The sequence below is a fragment of the Gracilinanus agilis genome, chromosome 4, assembly GCF_016433145.1.
Source record: "Gracilinanus agilis isolate LMUSP501 chromosome 4, AgileGrace, whole genome shotgun sequence".
NCBI lineage: Eukaryota > Metazoa > Chordata > Mammalia > Didelphimorphia > Didelphidae > Gracilinanus > Gracilinanus agilis.
In genome coordinates, this window is record NC_058133.1 from 299773450 (window position 1) to 299799210 (window position 25761).

The 25761-nt window shown below is 33.7% G+C and overlaps 1 protein-coding gene across 1 annotated transcript in view; it reads left to right on the plus strand.

Moving 5' to 3' along the window:
• Positions 1 to 217: 217 nt before the first annotated feature.
• The window catches only part of PHF3 (PHD finger protein 3), an 80185-nt gene continuing 54641 nt past the window's right edge, over positions 218 to 25761 (plus strand). Inside the window, exon 1 of the mRNA XM_044675974.1 lies at positions 218 to 476. Coding sequence (XP_044531909.1) covers positions 233 to 476 — 244 coding nt within the window. The 5' untranslated portion in view covers positions 218 to 232. The remainder of the gene's footprint in view (positions 477 to 25761) is intronic.

The following is a 25761-nucleotide window of genomic DNA, read 5'->3' on the forward strand; positions in this document are numbered from 1 at the left end:
AATATTATTTAATACAAATCGGTTTTGAATTTCCAAATGCAAAGTTTATGGCAGTGAGAATTTTTGAGAAAAAAAAAAAAAGAAACATTTCAGAAATATCTTAAGTGTTCTTTTAGACTCAAAACAGGAAAAAGAAATAATTTGGTTTTAGGTGATTTTACATTTGATAGCTTTATTTCTTATGATATTTTTTTTGTCTTTCTATAGGGCTGAAAGACACACAGAAGTCTTCATGGATATAGTTGATACATTTAATCATTTAATTCCTACTGAACACTTAGATGATGCCCTATTTCTAGGATCCAACCTGGAGAATGAAGTCTGTGAGGATTTTAGTACAAGTCAGAATGTCTTAGAGGACTCGCTGAAGAACATGCTCAGCGATAAGGATCCTATGCTAGGATCTGCGAGTAACCAGTTCTGTTTGCCTGTTTTGGATAGCAATGATCCCAATTTCCAGATGCCTTGTTCAACAGGTAATTCTTATAATCTTTTTTTTTTAAAGTCTGCAATTAAAATAAAGTAATTTTTAGCAGCATCCTTTTTGATGATGAAGAAAGTGAATTTAGGATTCTACCCTTTGTAGCTTAGAGCTCAGGCATCAGAATAAGAATTTAAATCAAATTGAGCCTTTCCAGGCTATGTTCTAAGGAAAGTTGTTGAATTTTCTTCTGGGATGCTTTAAATTTTAATTTTCTGGAGCTACAGGGGAAGGACTAAAGAAATGCTCAGTGTAACTTCCAGTCCTCTCTTACTACTTATCCTGTTTCAGAGCCAACTTGATGTGCTTTGTGCAGGCACTCTCCTCACAGCTAGGAAAAATGAATCAAATCTGTAGCGTTGAAAAACCAGCATGTACTTTGTCATACTATCTCATACCCTTGTGGTGGTCAAAGTTTTAAATGATAGGTTTTCTATTTGATACTCTATGGTAGAATGGCTACTAGTATATTCTTTCCAAGAAGTATGATAGAATTCTAAATAAGAGTACTTTAATTTAGATGACAGTGTGTTTTTGGAATAGAAAAGTCAGTGTGGTATATGATCAAAGTAAAATATTTTAAAAATTATTTTAAAAATTAAATTGACTAAGCTAGTTGGACTGGTAGTAACTTGAAGGATCTTTATTTTATTTTTTTTGTATAAATAATTCTAAAAAATATTGAAGTATTTTTATATTTGGGAGAAATCACAGGCTTTCTTTAAGTAAGGAAAGGAATAACAATTTAAAGTACAAAGTTTCTGGTAATTATATGTCAATCAACTTAATAAAAGTAGAAAGAAAAAATCTCATTAGCTTTGAAAAGTTGTTGTATTAAAAAAAATTTTTTTTGCCCTTTCCCTAATAGTTTCTTAAATATATGTTGGACTGTTTTCAATGACTTATTTTTTTGCAGGACTTTTCAATGAATACTTTTCAATGTGAGCAAAATTTTTCCATCTAGCACATTTTCTTTTAAATATATAATAAATAGTAACTTAGGTGTAGATGGCTCAACCCTTCCTCCTTTATGCATCAAGTTGTTTCACACTTGGTTGTTTTAGACCAATGTTATTACTGACAGTATGAAGTTCTTTCAGTTTGACAGTCTAGTAAATAGGATCTGTATGCAGATTTTTTTATAGCTCTCTATAAAAGACTTTTTGATGTCACTTAATTTTATATTTAAATATTTTCATTGTTTTCTAAATGTCTTGAAGTTTTTCTAGTTTTTAAAAAGTTTGCTTTTGTAAGATTTTTATTTTGGTACTTAATGTTAATACAATGTTTCTTAAATTTACCTTGTGCTTATTATATGTACTTGTTGCAGTTTAAAAAAATTTCATTTGTCAACTAACTTAATTGGACTCAGAGTAGTTAGCACTTGATGTACCCATTTTTTCACTTGCAAAATTCCAAACCTCTCATTTTCTATTTTTTTTTTCCCATTTTGGTGATCGTTTTGATGAAAAATGTATGACTCAGGATTTAAAAATAATTGTTGAAAATTTTGCTAACATCTTCAGTAAAAGTTTTAGGATAGTTGTTCATTTACTTTGTAACTCTACCTAGCCTCTTCTTTCCCCTCAAGAAATCCTACTACTTAAATTTATGATTTGATATTGCTTACTGCTTGAAACTTATTATTTTTTTATTTTTACATTTTGAGTTCAGCGAATGAAGTTATCATCTAAAAAATTTTTTTATATTAAAGTAATTTTGGGGCATATACTCTATTAGCTCTCTGATCAAGTGTTTATATTAATATTTTTGTACACATCAGTTTTTCAAATGTATAGTAGAATTTTCTACAGATATTTTAAAATAATGATTCTTTAATGCCTATATTTCTTAGTGTAACATGAAGATAGGGAGGAAGAGGTTGTTGAATTGGGTGATCTTTCAGAGTCCCATTTTCTAACGTTATTGGGGAACTTTAATTACTTGAAAAGCATCTAGACTTGAAGTTTCCTTGTGATGGAAAACTCTTGTTGACAAATGTTTTTAAGTAGTTCACAAGCTATTTAAATTTCTGAGTTACAATAAAAGATAGGACTTTAAAAGTAGTTTATCTTCCTGGGTCTATCATCTCAGTTCATTTGGAATAGCTGAAGATGAGACAAATGATATAAAATGATATATTTGTATACTTGATCTAATTTACTTTTTAATACTATTAGAGGGATGTAACTGGTAATTCTGCTTCTCACTTGTGCTGAACTAGGCAATTTTGTGGTGGTTGTAAACTCTTAAGCTTTCATTGGTTTTGCTAAGGTGATTAACAACCCTTAATATTTCTTTTCCATTTATAGAGATTTCAATATTATAATTGTAAAGCATGGGGAGGGCACTTAAAAAAGCCAAGTATTATTTTTTCATTCATGTGAGTTGTAGATTGCTTTATTTCTTTTTTTATGGCAGATGGTGCTTTTTTCAGATTTGTGAAAATAGTTTAATAGTATCTGGAAGAATGTGTGTAGTGTGGAGTTTGTATCCCTATTATTTAGGATCTGAATTAGTTTCCTATTGGTAGTGAGTTGTAACTCCTTATAAAATAGACATCCTACTGACAATTTAAAAAATATCTTTATTTTGGTCATGTTTTCTTAATTTTACTGTGGTTTATTTTTTAACTTAGATTAAGAATATGTTTGATTTCATTTTTGTTTTTATATAGAATATTTTCTTTAAGATTTTTTTAAAAATTTAGAATATGGTTACATGATTCCATGATCCCACCCCTCTTTCTTCTGCCCTTCTGAAGCAGATGATAAGCACTTCCACTGGGTTATACATGTATCATTGTCCAAAACCTATTTCCATGTTATTCATATTTGCAGTAGAGTGATCTTTTAATATCAAAACTCTAATCATATCCTTATCGAACTATGTGATTGATCATATGTTTTTCTTCTCTGCAGAATGTTTTCTCACTGTTCTTTTGTTGCTGTAAATTCAGTAGTGTAGTTGATTAATAATTTTTGGTATAATGCCACTCCATATAATTTTTAAAGTTCTACTAGTGCTTATTCCTTTATCTGTGAATGTTTTCTACATTTTATAAGTTTTATGATAATATATTTAAGATCATTTAATAATAGAACAGCATAAATGAAAGTTTGAATTTTGCTTCTTGGATATTTTTAGTATTGATCGACCTCAATTTAATCTTTTAATTATATTTACTGTTCTTTTGGCATATTTTTGGCAAGTTAGAAAGCAAGCTCACTCATTCATCAGTTATTGTTTTGTCTACTATACACAAAGATAATTAAGGCCTATTGTTTTGCCCTGGGAAATTCTGTGGTGCTTTCAGTAGTCCTAGGCTGCGAATAATGGAACCACCACAATTTTCTAAGAATCAGGTTTATACTTGTTTCCTAAGGAAAATGGAAAAATAGATTGTCAGTATAGGAAATATGTAGCATATTACCAACAATTTGTATAAATGAATGGCATAAAAGATATCATCAGGGACATTATGACTGGAAGAGGTGGACCTTTTCATGCTTTTGAGAGTGAAAAATGGAGATATATGAACTAGGGGGTCTTCTTCAGTATGTTCTATAGAATCATCCATGAAAGATTTTCATGAAAGAACTTAAAAAGAGGTGATACATCTATTGAGGGTCTAAGGAAGGAATGCTATTTTCTCCTACAAAAAAAAGTGGATGAGTGGGGAGTAAGGATCTTTTGTACTTGTATATAATATGATATTTAACATTTCTGAAAGTCCTAATTTAAATGTTTTAGTTGGGCTTTAGTTACCTAAGAATCTTTTATAGTAACTTACCTTGTTCCAATAGAAAAAATCACCCAGTATCATAATCTCAGATGTGGTACCTTTTAAGAGAGTTAAGTGGTTTATGCTTATATTAGAAAAATTAACTCTTTTAATTTGAATTAAAATTTAAAATAGGTTCCAAAATCACTTATTACACAGTACTTTTGATATATGATTATAACACAAAGGGGGTAGGTCATGACCCATTTACAACTCTTTCATGTCTTCCTTTAAATTATCTGCAGCCTTTCCACTATAAGTCTTCCACTATGGGCTTCCTTTAAATTTTGACATTGCAGTACTGGTGGAATACATGAGATTACAACCTTTTCTGGGCACACATTTTTTCTAATAATTCTGTCCTTTTTTATGATACTTCTATGGTCAAATCTGGACATTTTCCTCATCTTTTTTCTATATTGCTATCTCATCTAGGATTATGATGTTAGATAGTACATTTATTAAGTGCTTTACTATGTGCCAAATGCCCAATTAAGTTCCAAATAAGGTGGTTCCATATTCTCTCTCTCTCTCTTTCTTTCTTTCTTTTTTTTTTTTTTTTAAAACCCCTTACTTTCTTCCTTGGAAATTGATTCCAAGGCAGAAGAGTGGTAAGGGCTTGGCAATGGGGGTTAAGTAACTTGCCAGGGTTGCACAGCTACTAAGCGTTTGAGGCCAGATTTGAACCTAGGACTTCCAATCTCTAGGCCTGGCTCTCAATCCCCTGAACTATCCAGCTGCCCCCTTCATTTACATTTTTCTTTAATTTTTGTAGCCCTTTGATTTTGATAACTTTTAAAATACCTTTTGAGATGACTTTGCATGGTTGAATATTTTGCTAAACTTTATTTAAACTGCATTTACCCTCTACTGCTCTCTTCTTTATGACTTATAATCAAGCATTTATCATACTTTGTAAGGATTTATAATAAAATTTATACTCTCAACTGGTATTGCTCCTTGGTAGCTTCTTTTTGTTTGGTAAATGAATCAGATATATTTGCTGACTAAGATACTTTTTGAATTCTTGAAGTTTAAATGATATGACACAAAAAGGTACAAAACCAAGACACTTTCTGCCTTGGTTAAACTTCCGGATAAAACAATTACCATCAGTATTGATACCATTTCTATTTTTCCCATTATCGTTTTTAAATTATTAGTCTATTTCAGGGTTGCTTCTGTTGTATACTGTTTCTTTATTTTTAAAAATCTGATATTCTAAGTAGTAGATTCACAGAATATGCAGCTGACTCATACCTGACTCCTACATTAATTTAAAAAAATTTTTCTGTTAAATATAATCTTTTTAATTCTTTGTATTTGTTATTTGGTGCTTATCATGTTTAGCACCTGATTCTTTTTAAGAAAAATGTTCATGCTGTGGAGGCATGAAGGTTCTTTTCTATAACTTGGGAATCTTTGGCTTTTTTAATAGTTTATCTGAATAGGTAGGATCCAAGTCCTAAATTGCTTTGTTGTTATCTTCTAATTTGATAATAATTTGATCCTTCTTAATCAAGTCAGTGTTGTGACTATACATAGATATGTGATTTTGGAATTGACTGTCATTTTGCTAATTGGTTGTTTTCTGCCTGTTAAAATATATGAAAATTTTTATTTTTTGTGAAGTTGTTCACTATGATCAGTGCCTTCCAACTTCTTGAAGAATTCTTGTTCTATAATTAGGTTAGGTTCTATGAAGGTGAGAGATTATAATTTCTCTCAGTGTTATTTTTTTACTTGTAAGGTGCTTAATAATAATGTTTATCATTAAAAGCCTTAATCTTTCTTTTTTCTTAATATTGAATCATGTTTTTGGACATTTTCACTATTCTCATTCCTCACCTTTGCATTGAATTCATCACTGAGTATTAAATGTATTATGTTTTAATTTGGAAAGTTTAATAAAATTATTCTACTTCCTCATTTTCTGTAAATAACACAATTATTTTCATTAGCATCTTTTTTTGAGGAAAGCTTCTCATGACAACCACCGTAAAAATTGACTACGTATCCCATGAGAGAATGTTTTTTAGTTTTGAATATATGATAAAAACCAAGCTTGCCAATTATTTTATTTGCCTGTTCATGAAAAAACCACGAGTTTTTTCATTAGTTGCAACTTCCTTCTGACTTCTGAGTTAATTTATAATTAGAATGTCCAGGTTGAAATAAATTTAGTTTTTTCAGTGAACGAGTGAATATATGTACTTAGTCACTTGAAAAAGATCTCACATTTAGGAGAATAATACCCAAATTATTGTTTATAAACAGTCTAAAATTATGTGATTCTTTGTAACCTTTCCCCTTTTTCCTGACAGTCTATCACTATTAATGTAGAAATAGAAGAGCGCTTTACAGTTGAGGACCATATTATATTTTCTTTGATTCACGGTTTGTTATAGTCAAGGAATTGATCTTGAGGTGACTGATCTACTGAAGATTAAACTTTCTTTTAGGTTTGTTATGGGAAAGTAGACAAAAAGTTGTTATAACAATAACAACCTAAAGCCTTTTCCAGAACTAGTAGCCCCATCATAACACTAGTCACATCCATGACATGAAGCTTTAGAGTAGGACTCTTGGGAAGTTTTAAGGAACCATAAACATAAAATGCAGGCATGGAAAATTGACCCAAGATTATCTTTGAAATAGATTTCCTTTCTTTTGAAGTATTGAAGTGAAGCCTATTAATTTGAATAATACCATATTAAAGTAGTAGCTTATATTTAACTTTTACTTATTTTGCTTCTCAAAGGAAGGCATACTGATTTTATTTTTGTCTATGAGGGAGCTGGGGATGTTTAACAAGAAAAAAAAATTAAGACATAGAATTGTGAGGGGTAATTTAGTGCAGTGTAATAATAATGTACAAGATTGACTTTAGAATGAGAGGATCTGGGTTCTAGTCCTGGTCCAGCCACTTATTCCCTCAGGAAAATTGAGCAAGTCACTTTTCAGGTGGTTGAGATCCAGAGATATTGTATAAAATAAGAGATGTGGATTAGATAACTCATAATTGCTTTTAGGTCTTAATCTTTGATCTTATTATTTTATAGTTATAAGGTACTATATTAGTGACCTTCATTTCAAGGAAACTTTGCCCTAGAGATTTTAGCATTTGTTTCAAGTCATAGTAGAATGAGGTGGAGAACCCTGACTTCTAGCTGAATTTAGTTGTCTATTTGATAATTTTTCTTAAAAAGTATTTGATGTGTTTTCAGGAAGAAGAAATAGTTTTAACTTTTGTATTACTTAAGAGGACTGTAAGGATGGAATTTGTGCAAATCAAACAATACAGGCTCCCTTTATTGTTACAGGACAGAATTCACCAATGCATAGAAACTAGGAATACATTTCAGCTTTTGTTAAGAACTTTTAATATTTAGATCTGTCTGGTTGTCTATTTTGATTATTGTTATAATTTTTTCAGAAATTAGCATTTTCTCCAGTCTAATTCTTTTAGATATAGTTGTAATGTTTTAAATTTCTAGATAAATCCACACAGATGTAAATAGTGTATATTAAGTTAAATACAGTGTATGTATATGTACACATACAACCTGTTGATACATTTTATTTGAACACAATGGACACTTTCCAACATTCCAGATAATACATCTTCTCTCAAAGTTAGTTGCCTGGAAACATTTAAGCAAAACTCTGTGATGCCACTTTGCACATTTGGAGTTTATTAAGTCTTTAACAGAAAAGATATACTCTAAATTTGATAGTAACAACCAAATTGTTGATACCAACATTGACCATTTTATCTGAGATTTTCTATCTTCCTGTTGTCTTTTTTTCTCCTCACATTTTTAGTCATTTGTATTGTTGTGTTTTTTTTTAAACTCTTGTACTGTGGTGTATTGTCTCATAGGTGGAAGATTGGTAAGGGTGGGCAATGGGGGTCAAGTGACTTGCCCAGGGTCACATAGCTGGGAAGTGGCTGAGGTCAGACTTGAACCTAGGACCTCCCTGTCTCTAGGCCTGGCTCTCACTCCACTGAGCTACCCAGCTGCCCCATTTGTATTGTTTTTGACTCTGCTTTCTTCAATGTGCATATTGATCTTTGTTTTAATTCTTTACTCCTTATAGTTTTAGGGGGAGAATAAGGGAAAGAGTATGAGGGAGTCCCTTGCAAAATCCCTGAAACTTTAGATAGCTTGTGGGTAAGGTTTGCCAAGTAAAGTTCACATTTCTTGACAGGTAAGGCAATCTAGAATTTAGTGCCACTCTCTATTTCAGCCAAATTAAATTATTCACCTTTCTCTTTAAATCCTTCTCGCACATTTCAGTGCTTGGAATAACCTCACCTAGTTTCCCAAAGTACCGCCCATCCTTTATGTGCTGAGATACTGCCTCCTCTAGGAAGTTTCTCCTGATGGCCACCCCTACCTGTCCCTAGTTAATAATGATCCTTTATTCTTTGTACCTCACATAACATTTGGGCCTTTTTTTATGTTCTTTATTATTTTATATGATTTATTGCAATATGTAGTATTTGTGCATGATTATAATCTCATGATTTCAGGAGAATCACAGGCTATAACTTACCTAAAAGTCAGGTGCTTAATAATAATGCTGATTGAGTAAACTGCAAATCCCTAGAATAATTCCTGATCTGACCCCCGTAGAGACTTTCTATCCTTTTACTTGTAATAAACTAAACCTCAGATGTACATCTTGAAGTATTGTTGCGTCTGTACTGTGATTTTGTTGTAATGAATCATGATCATCTAGTCTATTCATAGAACGTATTAGCAAGAACTTTGGAAATTTGAAGTACTTTAGGTATTGAAGGTAGGTTTTACAGATACTGTGACATCACATATTCTTACTGCTGTTTTTTCTAAAGAGTCTCGTCTTTTAAAGGTATTATCTTGAATAGTTTGCTAGTTGAAGATGCTTTGTAAAGTCTATAGAAGTACAAGGGTAACTTAATTTACATAATTTATTGGGGAATGTATTTACTAGCAGCTCTCTTTTTCTCTTTCCTTTTCATCCTCTACTTCTCTCCCAGCTTCTCCTTTCTTTTTTGATTTTCACTTTCTTCCTAGTTTCTTGCCCTTTTCATAACATATAACGCCTTTCCTGCAACCTGCTACTCAATTTAGCTGCTTTTTTCTCTCTTTATCTTTCTAATTGCCATTCCTTTCCATTTATTCTGCTCTTAAACTCTTATTTGTACAACTTCATGGGAAGCCTCCTCACTAAATCCCACTTTTTTTTCGTGCTTGTCCTCCATGCATGAGACTCTAGGAGTGATTTCTTCCTTGAAATTTTGTCCTCCTTTGACTTTTTTATGATCTTATTATTTCATCTCCCCTCCTTTGACTGTTTCTTCTCTGTATCTTTGCTAGTTCTGCTTCTTGCTACTCTTCTCCAAGGTTCTTTTCTTTATTCCTCATTGCTTTCCATTAATATTATTCTTTGCTACATTTCAATATTACCATTATGCAAACCACTTCCAAATCTGTAGCTTTTACTTCTTTTTACTCATCAATTTTGGCTTACATTGTAGAATCACATGTAAATCATATTCAAAACGTGTAAAACCCATGCCATTATCTCTCTGGCCATGTTTCATGGCTGACCTATTCATGACTCAAAACCGTCAGCTTCATACTTTTGTTGTTCATTTGTTTCAGTTGTGTCCATCTCTTTAGTGACCTCATTTGGGGTTCTCTTTTGGCAAAGGTACTAGGGTAATTTATTTCCTTCTCAAATTCACTTTACAAATGAAGAAACTGAGGCAGACAGGGTTACGGGACTTGCTCAGAGTCATAGAGCTAGTAAGTGAGGCTAGATTTGATTTCAAGTCTTCCAGCTTTAGACCTGGAGCTCTATACATGGTACACCTAAACACTTTCTCTTTACTCTTCCTTTCTTTCCTACTTTACTTTGAGATGGGTTCTTAATTCCTGACTTTCATATACTGTTAGTCCAGGACCATAGTATATTTTCTTTCTTTTTAAAAAATCTTTACCTTTCATCTTAGAATCAATATTGATTCTAAGGCAGAAGAGTGGGAAAGGCTAGGCAATGGGGATTAAGTGACTTGTCCAGGGTCACACAGCTAGAAAGTGTTCTGTGGCCAGCTTTGAATGTAGGACCTCCCGTCTCTAGGCCTGCCTCAATTCACTGAGCCACCTAGCTGTCCCCTATATTTTCTTTTTAAAAAATATTATTTAATCAAAAAATTTTTTTCCTGATGGCCTTTCTCACTGTTCTATTTTATAGTCTTCCTTCGTCATGCTGCAATCAGTTATAGTAGGATTCCTAAAGTTTAAGTTTAGTGTTACTCTCACACCAAAGAGGGAGTTAAGGCTTCTCCTTATTTTTATGATGGGCATATTTTGTGGAAAACAAAATATCAAAAGTCAAATGATAACATATTCAAGGAGATTGGAAATAGGAAGCAGGATCATTGTAATACTTTGGTAAATTTTTGGGATTTTCTTCTTCCTTTTTTTTCATTGGCAGTCTCAATCTGGAGAAGAAATTTATTTTAGTGTTAGTACTAGAAGGAGATTTTTTTTTTTTTTTGGTTTGTCTATTCACTTAGCTTGATTTTTGTTTGTTCCCTTGACAACTAAATATAACTTGTTTTAATTTTAATATCCATTCTACATTACTGAGTAGAACCTTGGGTAACATTTTTATGAATGGTTCTCTTTTTTAAAAATTTAAATAACTCATGAACGAATTTCAAGGGAATGGTTTTAGAGTACAATTTATATTTCAGAAAAAAACAATATTTCAAGATATATTTTCCTTTTCCTCATTGCTTAAATTCCATGCCTTCATTTGTTATTACTCAAGGAATAAATTTAACTTCAATATGTTTCCTACCTATTAGAGTGAGAAATTGTTTTGTAGCTTTTTTAAGTAATGTTATAATTTGAAGAATTATAACCTACCTTTTTTTCTCTCCAAAGGATTAAGGTAGGCACTCTAATAGGTGTATGTGGCTTTTCATCCTAGTGTTTAAAGATAATGGCAGCTTTGCAGATGTAGCATTTAACATTTCAGACAAGAGGTTACTATTTGGGAAAGGTTTAATTATTAATTTAAATTTGTCTGAATTGGTTTACTTTGTAGTAGCTTTAAGAAACCGTTCACTTCAGGGTATAAAATCTCAAGGTAATTCTAATGTGATGTGATTTAATATGATTTGGCAGTTCTTCATTTTCTTTGCTCACTGTGAGAATAGTTTGATCCAGATGGGTAAAAAAGGAAGTAAGAAATTATAAATCTTTCTGAGGTAGCTGTGGAAGGCAGAAAAACTGTTTTCCTTTCTGGAAGATGTTAGGCTGATTTTTACTTTCTGGGTAAAAATTTGTTTTCCAGGAAACTCTTGAGATGAGTAAAAGTGCTGTGTATATAATTGACCATATACAAAGTTTTTGGGACCTAGTTAGGGAGTTTCCACCTATCTGACTTAAAAAATATTAATTTATAAAATTAACAGATTTTCTAAAACTACATCTGGTTGATGGTAGTGATGGATAGGAGGAAAGAAAAGTGTGTGTATGTGTGTGTGTGTTACAATACTGACTGTGAACTGGATAGATGAAGATACTTGTTTTTAGGGACTAAAGTAATTTTGCTGGGGTGATATATAACACATTAACTGCCAGTACTAAGATGTGAAGTTAGGTTTTATCTAATGCCCACTTCTGTTGCTTTTTCTACTATCATGCTGCCTTTTAGTCCTTGAACATTTAATGAAATATTTAAGTCTATTTAAAACTTTTTGGGACAGTTATTTCTGACTTAAGACAATTCAAGCTTTCTAGAAATTTTCCATGAATTTTTATTTTATTTTTAACAAATGGAGATGAGTATCCATTTGTATCCTAGTCAAATTATATTTAATATTTTTATGAGTTTGACTAGGGCCTTTGTAATCAAATTTACCCAGAGAATTGACACCAAAACTAGGAATTTTCAGATTCATGTTCTGACTCTACTACAACTGGCTCTGTAATCCTGGGCAAGTCACTTTCTCTCTTTTTGCTTTAGGACATTCTCTAAGACTATAAGTTACAGAGAAGAAGCCAACCTGCATTGGTAGAGGGAATTTTCTTACTTGGGATTTATCTATACAAATGAAATTACAGGTCTAGTTCCTATTTCTATATATGCAATACAGACAAATATGTATAGAAAAATAAAAGATGGCTAGGCAATGTATTGATTAGAGCACTAGATTTGGAGTCAAGTAGAACTAAATTAAAAATGACCAGACTCTTACTAGCTGAGGAATCTTGGGCAAGACACTTAGCCTCTCTTAGCCTGGATTTCCTTATCTATAAGAAAGAGATAATAGAAGTACCTATTTCACTGGGTGGTCATAATGATCAAACCAGACAATTTATAAAAACATTTTCTAAACTTTAAAGGGCCATATAAATATGGCTGTAATTTTTTCCCCAAAATTTATTTGCAGTATATATTGTCTTGCGTTTGCCAGTTCCTATTGCATTGAAAATTTAAAAAAGGACAAAAGCTGTCTGCTAGTTTGAACTGGAAGGTCTGCCTACAGGGTTATTTTATTTAGCACTTTGAAATATTTATCTAGAAAGTGAAAAACTCCAAATTTCAGAGTTGGAAGTACTCTCAAAGGTGATTTAGTCTTCTTAAATTTGCCTGAATAAGAATCCCCTCAAGGCAGATTATTCTGTTTTTGAAAGTTTTTCATTATAAGTAAAAGTTTCCCTAACATCTAGTTTAAATCTGAGTCATTAAAACTTACAGCTTTCATATGTATTGCTCCTACTTGTTCTGTTATTCAAGATTGAATGGAAAATTGTTGAAATCTATTTATCATCTTCAGATAATCTGATAAGGAGGGCTTAATTGATAAGAAAAGGACCTGGGAGATCTTTCTGTTAGCTCAGGGCTGCTACTCCGAAGTGCCATTGAGTCACAAGTTTATTATATAAGAAAATTCGAACTCCCTTTCACCCAAAAGCACAGAGAAAGATTTACAACTGTGCAGAAATGCCATTGCTACTTGGACAATACAAAGAGGCTTCAGAAGCTTCAAGGTGAAGATAAGAATCAGGCTGGACTTGCAGCTACCTGATTATCAGCAAGCTAAATCTGGGAATATTTTCTCTGGGGCAAATAGCCCCCACTGGAGGAGGTTTTGTCTAGATTTAGTCTAGTTTTGAACTTGACTTTTCTAGAAACAGATTCAGAGCCCAGGAAGCTTTTTGCTTAATTTCTGTCTTTAGTCTTGGAGAGAAGTTGTTAACCTCTTAACTGTTGGTTTGCTAGGAACTAAAGCTTTCCAGTAAGGCTATAATGTTTTTCAGTAAGAAAAGTTATGGATCATAAAAGGGTCAAAAGAATAGTCTCAGATTTTTATCTATTTGAGGCTGTTTTTCTTATTGGCTTCCCACATATTTCCCCATTTCTTTTAAATCAGTGATTCTCAAAGTGGGCGCTGCAGCGATCCAGGGCAGGCAGTGATGGCCACAGGTGCATTCATCTTTCCTATTAATTGCTATTAAAATTAAAAAGAAAAATTAATTTCCAGGGGGCTAAGTAATATTTCTTTTGGAAAGGGGGCGGTAGGCCAAAAAAGTTTGGGAATCACTGTTTTAAATTAAAGTGATTTATTACACAGCAAAACCTTTATTAAGGGAAAGATTCATAGAGTAGTTACAACCATCAGCTACAGCTGGATCTGATGGGATTCACATTTTATGTTATTTCTCTATGGATCACAACAGAAAATGTCTAATTGCTCTTCCACATGATAACCGGCTAGACACTTAAAGGTAATTTATCTCCTTCCCCTCTTTATTTTAACATCCTGTCCTTTTCTGAACATTTCCCAACTTAAACATGACTACCTTAAAATGTAGTACCCAGAACAGAATACAGTATTTGGAGTTGGATTGACAAGGGCAGAACACAGGAACACTGTAAAGTCCTTTGTCCTAGACAGTATTTATCTAAATGAAAATCTTAAGATTCAGTTAAGTTTTTTTGGCAACTATAATCACACTATGAATTCATTGAGTTTGTAGCCAATTAATGTGCCCAAATCTTTTTTATGTGAACTGCTATTTAGCTCCTCTATTTTGAACTTCAAAAATTTAACCCACTGTATTATTTTACATTTATTATTACATTTTATTTTTTATATTTAACCAACATTCCAAATTATATGAGATCTTTCTAAATTCTAATTCTTAATTATGTTGATTATCTATTCTAGTTTTGTGTTAACTTGATTTGGTAAGCACATTATCTTTGCCTTCAAGTTATTGGCAAAAATGAGGATAGCAATACTTTTAAGACCTCGATGTTCATTACCCTTCCTTTAATAATATGTTCTCTGCATTTATTGTTAAAGTTCAGAGTCTGCTTATATTGAAGACTCTTAACCTTTTCTGAAAATTTGTAGCCATATTTAAATTACATGCATACTGGAAGTCTAAAGATGACTGAGAAAAGGTATACTCAATAGGTGTGACTTTTATTAATTTAATAACAATTATTTTTTCATACTGGGCATACAGTTTCAGAAGTACAGGTGTTTCTGAATGGTTTAACATCGTATAATCTATCTTTGTTATTTTGGCTGGAGCTCTGTTAAATATAATATTTAAGAGGTTGAAATGAAGGCTTTGTTCAAATGTCGATTCCAGTATTGCATGCAGAAGACATAGAAATTACTTTCTATGAGTTCCAAAACAGAATTTTAATAGAAATTCCCATTGACGGAATGCCTGTTGAAGTTAATACTAGAATTATTAAGTACAGTTTTTAGCATGCCTTGGGAACCACATTATTTCAAAGTTTGGAAATCAGTTTGTCATTCCATTAATTTTTTCTAGATGAAATTTTGTAGAAATTTGTCATGTAAAGGTCAGTTCATGAACAAACCATAGGTATATTTTGTTAAACTGTATTATAACTCACTTCTCCTAATGTGTCAATTTGTATTTAATCACTTTTGCTAGTCAATACTTAATTTGAATTTGACGTTGAGTATAGATATTGAACGAAATAGTCAAAAATGGTTTGGGTCTAGATAGGAATTATTATTCTTTTATACTACTATTCATTCTGGAAGACTGTAGTGATTAATATTAGTGAATTTTCCATATGGCCTTTGCCCTATCATGTGCTCTAAACAGTTTTAGTTGACTTTATAGCTTAATACCTATGTGACTATAGGCAAGCAATTTCTATCTGTCCCTGTCTCGGTTTCTCCATCAATTAAATGAGATTGTTAGGCTAGATGGTCTATGTTCTTTCTGGTTACCAATATATGGGCTTATTTTAACAAACCTTTTTTGGTAGATACTGCTGGAAAATATACATTATCAAGCAAACAAATATTTGTTTGTTTTTAAACCCTTACCTTCAGTCTTGGAGTCAATATTGGGTATTGGTTCCAAGGCAGAAGAGTGGTAAGGGCTAGGCAATGGGAGTCAAGTGACTTGCCCACACAGCTAGGAAGTGTCTGAGGCCAGATTTGAACCTAGGACCTCCCACTTTCTAGGCCTGGCTCTCAATCCACTGAGCTACCCAGCTGTCACCTAAACAAGCGTTTATTAAGCTACATGTCAGGCAATATATTTAGTATTGGGGATACAAAGAAAAGGCAAAAGGCCATTCCCACTTTCAAGAAACTCACAGTCTGAATGTGGGAAGCAACATGCAAACAACTTTAATAAACAGGCTATACACAGTATAATCTCAGAGGGAAGCTGCATTAGTACATATGGGAAAATGACCAGAAAAGGTTTTGTTTTTTTTTCTTTTTTTAAACTCTTACCTTCTGTCTTAGAATCAGTACTTGTATTGGCTCTCAAGGCAGAAGAGTGAGAAGGACTAGGAAATGGGGAGTAAGTGACTTGCCCAGGGTCACACAGCTAGGAAGTGTCTGAGGCCACATTTGAACAGAGGACCTCCTGTCTCTAGGTCTAGCTCTCAATCCACTGAGCCATCCAGCCACCTCCCCAAAAGGCTTATTTTTGAAGGTGGGATAGAACTTGGAACCTGAAGGAATCCAGGTGGTGGAAATAAGGATGAAAAGAATTTCAGGTATGAAGGACAGCCAATGAAAACGTACAATTGTGATTTAGAACATCTTATCCTAGTAACAGTGAGGGGACCAGTGTCACTGGATCAGAGAGTTTGTGAATAGGGTGTGGGAGTGTTAGAAGACTAGAAAGGTATATGTATGTATGTAGGGGAGGAGGAGCAAGAGGCAGGTTGTGAAGGTTTGAACACCAGAGGATTTTTATATTTGATTGTGAAGGTGATAAGGAGCTCTTGGAGTTTATTACATGTGGAGACATTTAGGATGGCTTTTGCTCTTTAGGAAGATCACTTTGATAGGTGAGTAGAGGAAGGATTGGAGTAGGAAGAGACTTGTGGCAGAAAGACCAACCAATGGAGTTTTGCTATAGAGTCTAGGCTTGAGGTAATGGGGTTTTGAACCATGATTGTGGTAGTGTGTCATAGGAGAGAAGGGGCCCCTGAAAGATGTCACAAGGTAGAAGCAACAGGACGTGGCCGTAGAATGAATTTGGCTAGTGTGTGAAAAGAGTATGGTGTCAAAGATGAGATCATAACATAATAAAAAAAAAATCTTCTGTTGTAAACTGTAGTATTTGGAAAGTTGGAGTATCCCTGACAGTAATAAAGAAATTTGAAAGAAGATTGAGGAAAGATAATGAGTTCAGTTTTGTGGTATGTTGAGTTTAAGGTTTTTATGGAACATCTAATTTTATATGTCTAATAGGCAGGTTGGAGATGTGAGCCTGAAGGTGAAATGAGAGGATAGAGCCGTAAAAATAAGTCTAAGAATTATCAGCTTAGATATAATAATTGAATCCATGGGGACTGATGAGAAATAGTATAGAGGAAGAAAAAAGGGCCCTTTGGATACTCATGGTTAGTTGTTTTTCTTCCTTTGAAGAAAGAGAATGAATGATGTCACAGGGTGATGTCTTGATTGGAACATGAATTGGATTTAAGGGAGGCAGAGTTGCACAAAGTCATCAGCCTCACACTTTTCCAGATTCTTTGAAGTCCAGTGGCAAGAAAAAAATCAGGATGACTGGCAATAATAGCCTGGCATGGAATGGATGACTTTGGCATCTCTGAGGTTAGACCAAGCTCTAAGCAGCACCCCCCTCCCCCCCAGGCTATTGTTCTGATCCACCTGTTCCACTGTGGCAAATAAGGCCTTTTAGTTATCTTCTGCTGAGATGATATTATTACTAAGGTGTGACCATTGTGTATCCTAAAGCTTCTTAGAGCCACAAATGAGAGTTGGATGAAAGGCAAATACCAAAGTAGCCCTGAAAGGGCTCAGCAAGCCCTCACACCAGAAGTGCCAGTACTTCCCCAAACACCTCAAGTCTATGGTTAATGGATATATTACCTGAATGAAAATTTAGCTAAGGAGACTGAGTCAGACCAGACAAGCAGGAAGGAATACCCTGAAAACCTATATAAGAGTATCAAGAAGAAGGTGATTGACTCAAAGGTTGAAGAGAAGTGAAGGAGCAGGACAATTGAGAAAAGGCCTGTGAATTTGGCAATTAAGAGATCATTGGTAATTTTGCTAAGAGCATTTTCAGTTGAATTATGTGGGAAAGTCAGACTGTAGAAAGTTAAAAGAATGAGAAGAAAGGACATGGAAGCCTTGATGTTGAAAGACAGCCTCCTCCAGTATTTTAGCTAGGGAAGGAAAGAGATAGAGGGATGAAGATGTGAGTATGTAGGCAATAGGGAAGTAGCCAGTGAAGCAAAGATTGAAGATAAGCAAGAAAGTGGAGACAACAGAAGAGAGTAGAATCTTCATAGAATGGCATGTGATCACTTGTGCATGTTGAGGTTTTGTTTTTCAAGGACAAAGGCTATCTTTTCCTATGAGATGTGGGTGAAGGAGAATAGTGGTAGAAGGCATTTTAGCCAAGAGAGGAGGAGGCTGCAAAGGGAGCTCTTGAGAATAACCTCAATTTATTTCGGTGAAATAAAAGTTTAGGTTCTTAGCTAAGGGAGTTGAGGAAGAGAGAGCCATGAGAACTGGGGAGACCTGAAAAGTTTTGGAAAAGCTGCAATGGTGAGAGTAAATATGTTAGAGAGCTATAAAAAGAATATCTTGCCTCAGTGAGGGGTTCAGTAGGACTATGTAAGTTAAATTTGCAGTGGACCAAGTTTGAAATTTTGTGATTTTTCTCTAGCTTTTTTTCAGCGCTTAAACAAAAGTAAAAGCACTCAATGTTGGGAAGAATCTAAAGTGGAGTCTTGGCAGGGCAAGATCTTGAATAAGAAAATGGTGTTAAGGACTTGAGAGAAGAGGATAGTATAGAGTTTGAACTGTTTTAACTAAGGGGTCAGGATATAGAAAGGAGGAGGAGAGTGGCTATGTACAAGGGTGATCGACTGAGAAACAATTTTTAGGAATGAGAGGAATTGAAGGTCTTCATGAGGACGAAGAACAGGGTTAGACAGTATCATGTTGTCTTGAATTACATGTTGAAAAAATAACTTTTGACCCCAATTGACATATAGGACTGCTTGTCCCTATAACTAAATTATCCTAGATGGTTATTCTAATGCAATTATTATGTATACATTTTGTAGTCTTTTCCCTGTCAGCTAGATGGTTCAATGGCCTCAAGACACTCATTAGGTATGTGACCCAGGGCAAACCAGTTAACCTGTTTGCCTTAGTTTCCTCAACTGTAAAATGAGTATAATAATAATAACACCTATATCTAATTGTTGTATCTAGTGCTTTGTAGGTGCTTATTCTTTTGTTACTGTTACTCCTCCCCTTTCCCTTTCCCCCTAGTATAATGGAAACTCTTTGAATATAGAAACTAATTTGTCTATTTAAATTAACTTACTCATTGTGTGTTGAGCTGTATTTTAATGTATCTGCTTCTGGCAAGTGCCTGCTTTTTTTTTAAATTGTCTGTTTCTAATCTCTTGTGAATTGGGGAATTAAGTAACTGAACCTGTTAATAATAATTAAAATAGCTAGCATTTATGTAGGGCTGAACAAATATCTCATTTGATCTTCAGAACAACCTTGGAGGGGTGGGGAAGGTAGGTGCTATTTTTATTCCCATTTTACAGATGAGGAAACTGAATCAAACAGGTTAAATGACTTGTCTAGCTAGGGTCACAGAGCTAGTAAGTGTTTGAGGCCAAATTTAAACTCTTGTCTTTCTGATTCTAGGTTCAGGACTAGAACTCTCTCTACTTTTGATGTCTAGCTACACTTAGGTTTTAGACCCTGAATGACTTACTGACAGGTTTTGCTATGAATAAAATACTCTTCTAAATAGCTTCTTAACTGAATGGAGATCGAAGCTTTGAGATAGTAAATGATTTGCCCACAGTCATGCAGCTCGTAAAAAAGAATTTGAACTTAAAAATCTCTTGATGCCAAAGAACAAGATACAATTATATGTGAACATTATCCTAATTGATATAGTTACTTGTTTTGTGTACCTATTGGGTTGGCATTGGCAACCTGTAATTTGGCAGAAAAGGTTTAGGAAATTATTTTCTTTATAGAGCCTTAGGTGAAACTTTCTTACTTTCCTTTCTGTACCTTCTCTAATCCACCCAATAAATTTCCACCCATCTTTCTACTTGATCAAAGCCTCCATTTCCACATTCAGATCAGGCTTGCCTTCTTTGAAATGATTTTTATTTCAACATTGCCCTCATTTACTCTACCCCTTAATCAAAACTCCAGATAAATCTTATTACATTATTAGATAATGGCTGATTACAGCAACCTAGCAATAAATTGTCCCTGATAGATATATTTTAATCCTCTTAAAATTTATTTGAATTTTGAAGCAGAATGTGTTCTCATATAAATCAATTATGAAATGTCACAGAACTCTGAGACCAACTTCTTTCTTAGCAATTTCACTTTCCCTCTCCAGGTTAAAGAAATACAGTGGAGTTAAGCTTTCCCATCTTTTATGAATTTTTTCTATTACTAAAAAACCTTTATTGACTCCTATCCCTTAGTAATAGGGACTGGATGTGATTTTATTGGTGTGAAGGAACATTTGAATAGTAATCTAAGTAATTAATAGTAGCCTTAGAAAGTTGCCACTGAAAGCTTTGCTAACTTGCCCAGTGTCATATAGTCATCATATATCAGAGGTCAGTATTCTACTACAACATGCTTTTGCTCATTGCTTAGCTTTGAAAAGTATTTCAGCCTAGCTCAGACTAACATAAAGATATCTTCTATGTTCAAAGCACTGTGCTAGACAAAAAACAAAAACTAAAACAAAAAACCCAATACCATACTCTGCCCTTAAGGAGCTTACATTTCCATGGTATGATGTAAGTATATTAATAATATTTTGAGAAGAGAGTGAGCACTAACAATTAAGAGAATTAGGAAAAATATCCCATAGGAGGACTGTACAGCCTTGAATGAAGCTAGCTAAGAGACAGAGTGAGGATGATAATATTAGCTAGCATTCATATAGTGCTTTAATTTTTGTTAAGCACTTTAGAAATATCCTATTTTATCTTCTCAGCAGCCTTGGGAGGTGAAACTGAAACAAACAGTTTAAATGACTTGCCCAGGACCACACAGTTGTCTCAGGTGATGAGATGGTATATGTAAGGCTATATGCCTATGCAAAGCCAAGGGGGCAGGAGATAAGAGAACAGAGGGGAAGGGTGAACTTAAGGTAGTTTGGTTGAATTTTGGAGTAACCAGGGTCTTATGGCTTCCTGGTAAACTGTGTTCCAACCAAACAGGTTTTTACTGGCCCTAGTCTTCTCTCTTTCCTTATCCTATTCATGGTATCCTTTTTCCTGGGAATAGAGGATATAGCTTTTCCCCCTCCTGTCCTTTTCCCTCCCACTCCATTGAAATAACTTTCTTCAATGCTCAATTACAGTGGGAGGAAGGAAGAAGAGAGAAATATGAGGCAGTGAGGGGGTGCAGAGAAAAAGAGTGTTAAAATTAGGTTAGAATAGGGCCAGTGTAATTTGTTGGCCAATGCTAGTGGAGATTGGCCTATAAAACTTTTCAGGCATGGTTGGCAGCAAAGGCAGAGATTGAAGATGGATCTTCATATTTGTAGAACAACACAGGTTCGCTGAAATGTTGAGTTGAAAAGAAAGGAAATTGATAGTTTGGGCATAATTTCCAAACTATGCAATTCTCTTTTACTTCTTGGTATCTCTCAAAATAATAGTTTTGTTGGTGGGGAAAATAAAATATCTTAGCAAAATTTTAGATTTTATTCTTTTAGTATTTTAATATTCTTTTAAAAAATGGTCACACTTTTGTGTTTTATAAAATACTTAGCTCATCATAGTATTTTCATTTTGTAGTTGAGCTACTAATTAAATGTTTGGTAGCAGGTATTTACATAAATTTTAATGTCTCTAGTTAAAAATTTAAGTTAACCCCATAAACTTAGATTTCATCTATATTCATTTCTATTAACTAAACATAGCTTTAAGGTTGGAACGCATCATGGGATAGAAAAAACAATTTCTTTTCCTTCAAAAAATTTAAAATTAATTTTCTTTTATTGTCATTTAAGCAAAGGTTTATTAAGCTCCTATTGTGCACAAAGCACTGTGTAAAGCACTACAAGTGTAAAGTTAATATGAAGCATAATCCCTGCCTTAATAGACTCAGTAGAGCTAAAAACAGTCTAATATAGCAGTTCCAGAGATTATGTTAGGGTCAACAATAGCGGAGGGAAGGGATCCACTGTGGCATACTTCAAATAACTAGGACATTTTTTCCAGTAAATCTAGATATCGGTTAAGACAGATTTGCTGAGGAACCTGGCATTTTTCTTGGAGCATGGTATTTAGGTTTTTAGGTTTGCTATGTTTTACTGAGAGAGTTAAAAGTTATACTACCTCAATTCATCTGAGTGAGGCTTTTGGTTTTGTATAGAATTTATACTTTCAAATTGTGGACTTTTCCTTCTCTTCTACCAAATTTTCTTCCACTTCTATAATTTTTGGCCCAAAGTTTATTTTCCATCTCTCTTTCAGAGCCTCTGATTCTCAAATTTCTCTTCCAATTTCTATACTTTGTTGTTTATTTAAGAGAAAATTTTTTTTAAACCCTTGTACTTTGGTGTATTGTCTCATAGGTGGAAAATTGGTAAGGGTGGGCAGTGGGGGTCAAGTGACTTGCCCAGGGTCACACAGCTGGGAAGTGGCTGAGGCCGGGTTTGAACCTAGGACCTCCTGTCTCTAGGCCTGGCTCTCACTCCACTGAGCTACCCAGCTGCCCTAAAAAAATTTTTTTTATTACCTTGTTTCTGCCAAACTATCACGGCAGTTTTTACCAAAGAGTGATTTCTTGTCCCCAAAACTTGGATCTACGATTTTCTCAAGTACAAGATTACTATCGTCTTTTACTGCTGTATGGCTGTTTGCTTCGTCTGTTCTATTTCACTGATCTACCTTTCTATTCTTAGATAATGCCAGATAGTTTTGAGAATTACTGTTTTATAATACAATTTAAAATCTAGTACTGTTAGACCCCCCTAACTTTTTTTTTCCAGTTCCTTTGATATTCTTGATCTTTTATTCCTCCAAATGAATTTTGTTACTATTTTTTCTAACTCAATAGGATAATTTTTGGTAATTTAATTGGGACGGTATTGAAATAGGATTGTCATTTTAATTATATTGACCCTGCTCATCCACAAACAATAAACATTTCTACAGTTATTTCGTTCTGACTTTTATTTGTATAAAAAGTGTTTTGTAATTATGTTTATGTAGTTATTCTGGGTTTTGTTTTGGCAGGTACTCTTAGGTATTTTATTCTATCTGGTTATTTTGTATGGAGTATCTATCTCTTCTTGCAGGACTTCGTCAGTAATTAGAATTGAATTTCAAGTGCATTATTGAACACCTGTTTTTGTGGTTTTAAAAAACTAACAAATATTAATGCGTTAAAGTTAAAAAATAGAACAGCTTTGTTGGATTGATAGTTTGCCCCTGGAGATCAGTCAATCAACAAAATATTTATTAAATGTCTATTGCATGATAGGCACTGTACTCCTGGGGATACAAAATTAGACAAAAAGTTGGGCTCTATTCAAGGAGCTTATATTCTAATGAGGGGAAATAACACATAAAGAAAAGCTAGAAGCTGGGAGAGAGGTCAGGGATATGGGAAAGGGTACTCAAACTGGTTCAGGATGAAATACAACGACCTAGTGAGAAATAATGAGATGACTCCTCAAAGACCTTTCCTTAAATAGAGGATCTAGAATGATCTCTTCACTGTTTGCATTCACATTCTCTAATCAGAAGGAAGGAGGGGTACGAAGGGTGGAAGGTACTGAGACAACGGAGATGACTTACTAGAGCAATCAGATGGGAAATGATAGAAAGTGTAGAGAATTATTGAAAAAGAATCTAGAAAACCAAGTTAATGAAATGGATATCATTCTAAAATTTTATAAATTGTTTGAAACATAGAAAATACACTTTAAATTAAATGTTAGAGTCCATTTATCTTACAGGTTAGTTTAAATGAGAACTAAAAGCATCCCTGAATTGAGTCCCAGAGAGGTTTAATGATTTGTCCAAGGTCCCAAAAGTAGTGATAGAAATGGGCTTTTAACCATTTCTCTGACTTCAAACCCAATGTGCTTTTAGGTGTGTAGGTAGGAAACTAAGTCTCAATATAAAATGATTTTGAAAAATTCTTATATATTTTGTCTCCCCCCCCTTTCAGCCCTGATATTCAAGGCCAATTGCTCGGTTAGAAATCAGGATTGGGATTGTCTAAATCTAAATAACTTGAATTAGATATATTCTGAGTTACTTAATTGCTCTTGACTTTTGCATGATATAAATAATATAACTTATGTTTGTCTTTTCTACCTTTTTAGTGTGTTAGAATTAGTATCTAATTCTCCTTCATTATGAGTTACCCCTGCTATAGCAATATCTTACTTCAGTTTTGTAATTCAGAATCTAATGTAGTTTGTATACAGAAGGCATGCAATATAATCTCTTTGTTGAATCATGTAATCCAAATATTTTGGGAGTACGGGCATTAAATATCATGCTGAGTGATTTGGATTAGCTAACATTGTTAATGAGGGAAGGGCACCATTGATATACTTCTTTCTTTTTTATTCCCTCAAATGAAAAAGATAACATTGGGGAATTTTTCTAGGCTTTGTAAGACAAGTTCTGTTTAGCAGATTCAAAAAAGAGGACCAAAATGTAGATTTTTTTTTCTCTTCTCAGACCTTGAAAACTCTTTTTAGGCTAATATTAATTTATTTTTTTATTAAAAAAATTTTTTTAAACCCTTGCCTTCTATCTTAGAATCAATACTGTCATATTGGTTCTTAGGTAGAAGAGTGGTAAGGGCTAGGCGATGGGGATCAAGTGACTTGCCCAGGGTCACACAGCTGGGAAGCGTCTGAGGCCACATTTGAACCCAGGACCTCCTGTCTCTAGGCCTGGCTCTCAGTCTACTGAGTAACCCAGCTGCCCCCTAGGCTAATATTAATTTAACCCAAGAGGATTGCTCACAGAGAGACAGAATTTCAGTATTGCATAATGAAAATATCACCTAATCCAGTAATGTAACAGGAAAGAAAGATTTTTTTACTTTCCTAAACTGATCGATGGACATACTGAAAAATGCAAATATTTATGCATTTGGAAACTCAAACCTCATTTTAACCAAGACACATATCAGATATTGGAAACCTTGAAGAAATATGATGACAGATTCCTGAATTGAGCAATATTCTGTTTTGAAGAGGTTGTGGCAGTGGCCTGTTCTTTTGAAATATGATTCCTCTTCACCCTGCAGACTTCTTAATTAATGATTCATAATTATTTGGTCCATATTGTTTTTTCTTTTTTACTTTCTGATATTTGCATGATTTTTAGAGGAAACAATGACCAAAAAAAACCCAAGTCTGAGCATATTTAATTTGGAATATCTGTGAGAAAAAGAAAGACAGTGTGATAGGAACTTAGATGGAAATCTCTAGTGGAGAGTGGATATGAGACTGGAGTCAAGAGAAATTATATGATATTGTACAGATAAAAAAATGACTCTGTTGAAATAAGTCCTTTAAGTAAGTTGTTTTCTTTTACATCTGTAACTCCTGACTCTGAGGACTCTGAGAGATAAATATGTATAATGTATAATGTATAATTAGACAATTAGCCTATATTAAGCACCGTTTACTATATATCCTGACCACTGTGCTAAGAATCCAAAAAAATACTGTATTATATATTGGTGTTACAAAAACAGAAGTGACACACAGCCTGTCCTCAAGGAGCTTACATTTTATTGTTGAAGACAATATGAGTATATCCAAGTAAATACAAAAGCACAAACAGGGTAAAAACAAAATTAGTTTTTTGGGAAGGGCACTAATTGAGGATTCAGGTGAGGTCTCATGTGAGAAGTGTCATTGAATGTATTTTTAAAAGG